The sequence below is a fragment of the Mus caroli genome, unplaced genomic scaffold (assembly GCF_978045245.1).
Source record: "Mus caroli unplaced genomic scaffold, Mus_caroli_1 scaffold_9, whole genome shotgun sequence".
Classification (NCBI taxonomy): Eukaryota; Metazoa; Chordata; class Mammalia; order Rodentia; family Muridae; genus Mus; species Mus caroli.
In genome coordinates this window covers 2846137-2855581 of record NW_028227264.1, presented here as the reverse complement: position 1 = coordinate 2855581, position 9445 = coordinate 2846137, and the positions used below count along the sequence as shown (strand labels likewise).

The 9445-nt window shown below is 37.5% G+C and overlaps 1 protein-coding gene across 2 annotated transcripts; it reads right to left on the bottom strand.

The window, feature by feature from the left end:
- Window positions 1-302: 302 nt before the first annotated feature.
- Vip (vasoactive intestinal peptide) lies at window positions 303-8823 on the bottom strand. 2 transcript variants are annotated; one of them, XM_021175307.3, is made up of 7 exons: window positions 8569-8823; window positions 7215-7331; window positions 5361-5483; window positions 4335-4439; window positions 3830-3958; window positions 2950-3031; window positions 303-1117 (listed from the first exon to the last, which is right to left on the bottom strand). In XM_021175307.3, the coding sequence occupies exons 2-6, from the start codon at window positions 7319-7321 to the stop codon at window positions 2986-2988; spliced, it is 510 nt and encodes a 169-aa protein (XP_021030966.1). In that variant the 5' UTR covers window positions 7322-7331; window positions 8569-8823; the 3' UTR covers window positions 303-1117; window positions 2950-2985. The 2 variants fall into 2 exon arrangements, with proteins under 2 accessions (XP_021030966.1, XP_021030964.1); XM_021175305.3 differs by having other exon boundaries at window positions 3830-3961; window positions 8569-8818.
- Between the last annotated feature and the right edge of the window lie 622 nt (window positions 8824-9445).

Genomic DNA, 9445 nt, shown 5'->3' with positions numbered 1-9445 from the left:
GACAGGACCTTTTATTAAATTTTACTTATTCATTGAACCGATTGTGTGTGTGTGTGTGTGTGTGTGTGTGTGTGTGGTATTGGGGTTGAAGCATGGTCTAGCACCGTTCTACCACTGGGCTGCATTCTCAGCTCTTCAGAGTGTTTGACTTTATCTTAGGCTGTTTGTAAGTAGCTGTTAATTTTGGATTCACAAATGTAATCCCAAGTCAAGCATCATACAAACCCAGCTCCAGACCTGTAGGTATAAATGTAAAAGAAGGTACCGCTGGCTCTTTCAAAGAATCAGAACAAGAATACACATTTGCAATGATAACCAAAGATCTTTATTCCTGTCTTTAATTTCATACAATCACATTGGAAAAATAGTTGTGTCTACAAATGTACTTTCAGCAAAGGAAGCCAATAAGACAAAATATCGTTGTGAGTGACTATGGGAGAAGTATTTACTACTGGAAATCAAGCACTCCATTTAGCTTCTAGTTTACACATCCATAGCACACACAGAAAGGGAAAGCCCCAGATTGGATGATGGGCTTTTCCTAGCTGAAGCATCTCTGAAGTAGCCTTTGGGAATTGCAAAGCCTAATGGGAGAGATGAATCGTGAGAGATGGAGTACCTATCACTGGAGAAATACAATTCTGAAAATCCTTTTGTCACATATCTCTTTTATCCATAATTTGTTATTCCCCTTAGATATTTTGCCTTATGTAACACAGCAGCCTATCTGCTTAGCATTTAGACTTGTTCACACTGATTATCTGTTCTGCTCTGTTGAATAGTTAACTACATGCTATAAATAAACACATCAATTTTCCTTGATTGCTACCCTTGCAGAAAGCTTCAGATAATTGCAATTAATCTAGTATCTACCTATCATTAAATATATTTTTCTTTGAAAGAATATATAGCATATGAAATTATAAGCATTTCATGAGCTACAGATGAATTTTAGAATGCTCAAATAATATTTACAATGTAAACATCACAGTTATTACATAAACGAAACCACAATATTCACAACACATTTTATTTGGTTTTGCTATGGAAGTTTTTTTCTTGAATTAGATATGTAGAACTCATAATGTAATCACGTGGTTGTTTTCCTTCAAGAATTCTAGAAAAAAAGAGAGAGAATTGGTGCTTTAAGCAGAAACAATTATTACATTTGTATGATATTAGCTTCATTCACTCACTTAGTAAATATCAATTTCTCTTGCCCTTTATCAACAGCCTATGATAAGATTGTGTCTAGCTGAGTCAAGAGAGACCTTTCCAGAACACAGACTGTTACAAAGGAATGGGAGGGTGAAGAAGCTCTCTCCTTTTAATCATTAACGAAGAAGCATTTGTACCTTTCCGGGGTGGACTGCATGTAGGAGGACCTGCAGGATTTCTCCAAAGTCACCTTTCCATTATAAACATGGTCTTCAGTAAATGACCTTACGCGTCACAAGAAAATCTACATTTATATTTTAGTGTCTGCCATATTCTTTATCTGGCAGAAACAGTCCTCTTACAAAGCAATATTATTTCTTTCTTTCAGTGTTGGGCATAGACACCAAGGCTTTTTTGTAGGCCAGGCAAGTGTTCTACCACGGAGACTTCCAGCCCAGCTCTCATCCTTGAGCCAAGGAATGTCTACATATGATAATATTGTTCTGGCAAGCTCCTTGCCCCATGCTTCCTTCATAGACAAAGAGATCCTTAATCTAATTGATGGAACAAAATACCCTTGTAGATGAATTCTGAAAACTTGTTTAATCCTGATAGCTCTCTTAAAATCTTAGATGACCACACCAGAAATTAAAGTGAGACTGAGTTGCCATTGGCCCACACAAAGCTATTTCCTCTCTTAGCCAAGACTGGAATTCTGCCTACTTTCATGTATTAGAAACCAAGTTCTGCTGGGGCTGGCCATTCCCATCCATTTTATCTTTTCTTGGTTACTTCCATGCTAAGTGGTTCTATCAGAAGTCATTTTCTCCAGAGCCCATTGAAGAGAAGTGTACTGACTTTTTTTTTTAGGCACTTTTTATTTTCAAAAAAAAAGTTAATATATAAACATCTCATTTTCTCAAAAAATTCTACAGCTATACAGTTGCTTGCTCTGATATTTGCATAGGAAATTACCACAATACAAATATAAGGGACGAAGCAGCAGAGCAGCAGCCGAGTTATGACTTTTGACACAGGTATACAACATTTTTTTCCTCTTGCCAAGTATTGTGAATGGGTTCCGATAAAATAATGAAATTATTAGTGAGTTTACATAACTCATAAAAGAATATATCTTATATCCACATTTATATAAAAACAGTTGTGAAAACCAGACTACACCACTTCATAAAAGAAAAAAAATACTTTTTTCTTTTATTTTTTCTTATTAAAAAAATCTTCTGCAGTGAACATTGCTGCAGAGTCTCTTCTTACTTGACAGGTCAAACTTTGATTTTTTGTCCCATGAAGTTTGCTATGTTTGAAGGAATAAATTAAACCCAGAATAGCTCAATATATCTTAATGTGCTTCTGTGACATTTCTTCACATTTAACTGAAGATCTAGCAGGCAATCTTTGGACTAAATCTTAAGTTAATAAAAGCAGCATGACTCAAGTTTCAAAACTAAGACACTTTCCCTCAGCGTGTGACTCAGGATCCTCTGTGTTTGAATTTCACATGGGAGAAGGGTAAATAGGCCAGAAGTACCCTACAGAGGCCAAACTCTTTATGGTGAACGATAACTTTGTCAAGATGAGAACTGAGCATGTAGCACCTTAAGGCATTCACTGAGGTGGGCTCTGCCTCCGGTAGAGATGTTATGTGGGCTAGATAGTATCTCTGCATAGACGGTGTTGTAGCCCTAAGATGTTTGTACCCACTGACTTGCTCCTGCACCTATTCTTCACAGTAGCTGTAAGGACACAGTAAGGGCACACAGGCACACTCACCTCTGATCTTCAGCTCTGCCCAGAGGACTCTTCCCATCATTTCTCCAGCTCTTCAAGAAAGTCTGGAGAATCTCCCTCACTGCTACAGACCAAAAGGAAAACGCACCTGTTAAAAATCTCAGCTGAGGAATGTTCCAAGGAAACAATTATAACACCATGACTCGGTGATTGCTGACACTCTGAAAGACACACTGGGGATCGACAATGGTTTCTGCAGCTAGTGATTGACCATGAATTGTTCTGAGACCATACTATCAAAAATCAAAAAAGCCTTATGGAGCCATCATTTAGTGGGCAAGGAGGATACACTTGTCTGGTTTCAATTAAATAAAATTATGCTTAATACTCAGCATGTAAGCAAAGGCAACTGGAGTCAAAGCATTGGATTTCCTGTCCCTGTGTCCAATATTTACATACTATACAGACACATACTTTTAGAAACAGAACACACAGATGCATCATGGATAAACGTGATAAGACAGGGTTGTTGGGTATAAATATGCATGACAAAATCAATAACTGTACTTTATATATTTTAAAAGTGAACACTTGATTAAACCACTCCCTGATTGAAAATAGCCATTGTTTTAAACTCTGATGACAGTTAATTCAAATGAAGCAACCTTTAAACCGTAGAGTTTCCAGGTCAGCGTCCCCAGAAATTTTGTTTTCTAGTGGCTTTGGGCTGGCATTCCTGCATCAGTATTTTAAAACGTATGATGAAGCCTGACAGCAGCCAAAACTGAGAATGAGTAAGAAGTTCACAGGGAGCAGACAAAAGCACACAAGGTGATGGAGAAGAACCAGAACAGTCTCCAAATAGAGCTTAACTGGTGAAGGTTATCTATGTCTCCACATCAACGAGTTATCTTTCCCCTACCTCCTCTTTCCATTCAGGATGGAGTTCAGGTATTTCTTCACAGCCATTTGCTTCCTGAGGCGGGTGTAGTTATCTGTGAAGACGGCATCAGAGTGTCGTTTGATTGGCACAGGATCTTCCGAGATGCTGCTGCTAAAGAAAGCACAATCAAAAATGATGGTAAAACATCAATAAGAAGTAGAAGACCGAGTCTGTATCTTTTCCCCCTGAGTTTAGCTCGGTTTGACTAGTTTGTAAATTTTTACGAATTACTTAGGAAAAATATATTTACAGTAAATAAATACCAAAACCTCTATCTCACCCTAGATAGGTCTGATGTGTTTTACTCAATGACATGAATTATTATTTTTTTCTTAACAAAGAAAGAACATTATCAAAGAGTTGTGAGCCTTGAACAAGGTAAATAAAATTCTAGAAAGAAAAATAAAACTTGTTGATGGAGTGTTTGTTAAAAAACAAGCAAGCAAACAAACAAACAAACAAACAAAAAACAAGTACTCTTTACCTGATTCGTTTGCCAATGAGTGACTCAAGGTATTTTTTGGCAGAAATCTGACCCAGAAGTCTGCTGTAATCGCTGGTGAAAACTCCATCAGCATGCCTGGCATTTCTAAAGCAAGGGAGCAAAGACAGTGATTTCCCGGTAACAGTTTCTTGTAGAGACATCCTAGCTTTTCAATGGCAAAGAAATCTGCTCACGAAAACTTAAGCATAAAAGGAGATCCCTAATGCCATAGCAAAAGGGAACTCTTGTCACCTGGAGCACGATGTAAGCTGTGTGTCTCTAGTTCCACACCTTGAAAAAAATGGGCCGGTTTAGATATATACTTTATTTTTGTTCCATGGTAGGATATTTCAAATTAATTTTTCTAATCAATATTGAACTAAAATTAATTTATAGTTTCTACATATCTGGGTAGTTTTTATGTTGCCTTAAGTAAAAATATATGCAATGAAAAAATGTGTTAATTGGTCAAACTCACCAGTATTCTATATCTTTTGTTACTCTTTTCCATCAAAGTAATGTGTGTGGGGGGTAACAAGTCTGTCACAATAGAGAAGATCTTATGTCTATTAGTGTACTTTGTAAGTACATGGGAAACCTTCTATACTTGGTCTTCAGTGTGACATCTTTGGTCTGTTCTGCAACACTACTCTAGACAAGCAGTTGCAGGAGTGGACAGCACTGTTGTATCCCTTGACTCTTATCATGGGGGCTCTTTCCTTTGTAACTGTTCCCTCATGGAATGCTAACTGCTTCAATTTTATCTGGGCTTTGTCTAATAATCTGAGCATAATGCTCAAAAGAGCATAAATAAAGATAAATAACATGTTTAGACATATAGAAAAATTACATATTTATCCTGCTTTTTTTTTTTACCACCTTTCCATATGGATAGCTGAAAAAATTGCTACAGATATTAACCAGACTGAGAAGTGTCATTAAAAAGCTATCCCTTTAAAAGATAAAACTAGAATATTTATTCTTTCAGATCTGTTTCCTAAGTAAGATAAACAAGAGTGAACTTACCTCGACACATCATAATAGGGTGTGTCATTTTCTGCTAAGGGATTCTGCAAGATGTCGGAGTCTGCTTTTAAAGAGACTTGGTCAGGGTCACCTGCTCCTTCAAACTGCACCCTGTCATCCAGCCTATTAAGGAAAAGAAAAATTCCACTAGTCATGAAATAAAGTTTTTTCTTGCAGGTGGTATTTATGGTCTGGCAACTACTTGAAACCAGAGAACAAACGATTGGAACATATCCGTTTGCAAGATACAGACAGGAGAATTTGACTCTATGGCTTCCACGTTTAATGAGGATATAAGTAGTAATTTTGTGTGAGCTCACAAAAATGATGTCATTCAGCTTGTCCAAGCTTTCTAAACCAAACGTAATTTCCACTTAATTCAATTCTAGTGAAGCTATAAGCAAAGCACACTGTCCCGGTGTATGTCACGCTGTCCGTTTGTGAAGCAGCATTAAGAGGTAGAACAATTTATACAAGATATAAACATATCAAAAGCAAATATTAAACACAAAACCTGATACTTACTCATAGAAGTGGTGGCATTTAGTATCCATTGTCCAAATACATGATGGAAGCAATGTGCAACCTGCTTGTCTTTTTCTAGTCCCCTAATGTGTGTCACAAAGATTTACATCTCATGGTATATTTCTCTTTATTGATCAACCCAACAGATATGCACATTTGAGAATGGTTATTCCAATATAGTGAATGTAAGGACTCCCTCTAGATCCTTATGCTTTGTGTATGAGCACAGACTGATTAGAAATATATGATGCTGTACTGCAAAATAGGAATTTCATTTATGATATATGGCATATAACCTACTTGTTGACGCATGTGTATTTTTAATGCCACTGCTCTATTAAAAGTGTGTGTGTGTGTGTGTAGCTTGTGTGTGTGTGTGTGTGTTAAACATTGGGGTAAACTTCCAAATGGTTTCAGTTCTAGGGCACTTTGATATCTCTGGGAGATGATGTAGCAGATAGTAAAAGTGGCTATCCATGGGCCTGATGCTGAGCAGACTGTGAATTCCAGCATTCCTGTGACTTGTTCATCTGCTGAGATACAGGCATTGGGACTCTAGTTGTCAAATGATATGGAAGCGGTAGTATGTTATACAATTTCAGGGAGAACATTAGTACTGAGAGACTACTCACTTTTCTGAACATAAGAACAGGCAAATAGTCAAAGACATGATGATTTACCTTTAGATAATAGTGATCCTGTAGATTAGACCGCTTAAGTATGAATTGACTATTAGCATAAGTCTATCTTATTTTAGGTTAAGTTGATGCATGTAAAGTATAAACTTTATTATATCAAATAGTAAAGCTAAGAATGTTTTGGTTCAAATAGAGAATACTATGAGGATTGTATACATGCTTCCTCATGGTCCTTATTATTGGCAGGGTGATTCTTTCTAGACTGACTTCTGTTCAACAGAATTTCATGTGTGTATATCTCATTGACAAAGTACTAATATTATAATCGTTTTTATTAAATATAAATTTAAATGAAGTTTCTCTACTGGAAACAGAACAGGCCTGAGATGAAAATAGGAAGCTGTTAGCTTCTAACACTAGTTTAGAAATGGGATCCATCTGGTACGCAAGACTGGCCACTGATGTTGGATTTTATGTACTGGAGGTGAAGTCCAGAGTCCAGAATAAGTTCTTTTTTATTTTAATTGGAAACGAATTTGCTCAACACTACAACCAAAATATTGAAACAAATAATATGTGATTTGAAATGCAACACTCTCCAAAATAACATGTGGGAAATCTCATTTAGATGCAGAGGGAATGCCTGCCTACTTATCTGAAGTGAAAGCCACTTTCCCAGAAGGAGACTTACCTCACTACAGAAGGTGGTCCAAAGAGAGGCCAGGCCAGCGACTGAGAGAACAGCACACTGAAGAGTATCAGGAATGCCGGGAACTGAGGCTTGCTTCTGGCTTCCATCGCGGTGCCTCTGAAAAGAGAAAGGGTGCTGGCTCTCCCAGCCATACTTGGCAACATTTCAGAGGGTCTAGCAACACCACCCGGGGCTCTTGCCAAGTTGAAAAATGGTCATTTCTCTTCAGGAAAGAGTCAAACTTACTGGCATAAGATTACTTTGTAAAATAACGCTAGTTTTCTAGCACTGGTTTGGAAATGGAATCCATCCCCAGGATAAAGGCATTTGAACACCGGCTCAGCTCCCTTTTGTCTTTCCCTCTGCAGGCACTCAGTTAGTTAATCTTAGTGTGTATCCAGGGCCGTGCTTCTGTTGTGCTGGAGGCAGATAACTTTAGGCTCTGAGTTTTGATAACAGAGTTGTCATAGCATAATGTCTTTTCTGTTGAAGGAAACAGCTACAAGGAATTTGTTGGGTTCCCCCCTGTGATTGATGTAAAACTGGAGTGCTACCTAATTAATTCCCTTCTAGCCAGTTATATTTTAGAGTTTGCATGTTCATAGTACATATGTGTATATAAAGTATAGATTTGTATCATTAAGGCAGAAATCTTGTATACATATTACATCGTAATTCTTATTTTCTCTGCATTTGTTATAGATACCACTGATATGTTATTTTTTTAAACCAAGGCCCAAGCAAATTTATTCAAGGATAAAACTTAATGCCCTCAGAGTCACTTGGCACTGGAACAAGTTTTTCCAGGAAATCAATTTATATGCCTTTATCTGTAGAGCCCATGCATCCTGCATTCGATCTATTCACATGTTCTATTTCTAAACACCGTCTAGCTAACACAGAGATCTTCAAGGGTTTTGCCTCTTGTTACCTACAAAAGTCATAGCACTTAAAAATTAAATGATAAAGAAAGTGAGTGCTTTCTAGGCTTGATCTGCTTAGAAACAGAAAGAAAAGCTCTTTAAACGCAGATTGAAGACCCCCCAAACAAATGCATCAAGCCGAACACTTTGCTCAAAACCCCACACACAAGCAAACTCGTCTTACTTTATTTTTTAAAAGGCAATATTTAATGAAGGGTTAAGCAGGACTAAGAATCCTCTAAGCAGATGGGGTCATAAGAGAGAAATTGAGGCATTTCTATCTTTATTCAGTGACTTGTCATGATTATTGTATTTGGCTATTGCAAAAAGACGAACACTGTAAAATTCTGTTTAAGAGAGAAATTTTCACAAACTCCTATTCAAAGTCCCAGTGACAGAGAGGAGAGGAAGAAGGGGAAGATTTTGCTTACCCTTGGTTGTTTCCTTCAGGCAGGGCTGCCTTTCAGGCTTTGTGGCAGCTGTCTAGGGTGCTGAAGTTCTGCTCTGGAGAAGGCTCCACCAGTCTGTTCCTGGTTCCTGGGGAACGGTTGGCTGGAGCTGGCTAGTGCTCTGCTGTCCAACCTGACCAGCATCTCAAAGTCTCTCATTTTATAGGGCTTGTGCTTAGGGCTGAGCAATCAGAAGGCTCCCCGAAAGACGTCACAATAGTGATCCCATGGGATGAACAGGTCTTGAAGTTCTTATTAAATTGTCATCATGCCTGATTTATATACATTTATAGCAAACAAGTTCAAGAGAGAGGAAATGAACGCTTTAGAAAAAACAAAACGAACAGTACTTAGCTGGATGTGCAATGCTTTAATCTTTACTTAGCTGTGATGAACTAGAAGATGGTTATAATGTTATAGACCGGGCCTAGGAGTACCTTAGAAAATCAGGACTTTCTTCAGGATCAAATGCAGAAAACTTGTGTTGTGCTTAGAGTATCATTCCTCTTTTCTACAAAGTGTCAATTTCTTTAATGTCTTTTTAAAAACTTTATGCTGCTTATGCATATCTGAATTAAAGTTTTCTAGAAACCTACTCTAATTTAAAAAGCAGCCATAAATGATTTTGCATCTTTCTATTATTACATTTCTTTTATGTTGAGTCTAATCCTCAGGGAGAGGGGTTCCATTAAGTGTCTAAGATGCTATAGTATACACGCTGTTGTGTAAGCCATGGCACCAGCACTCTTCTACACTTTGTTTAAAATATCATAATTCCCACTCCTTCTCTTCACCCACTATATCAAATATTCCAAAAATAAATAATGATCAGACTGTATACTCCAGGGACTGAATCTCT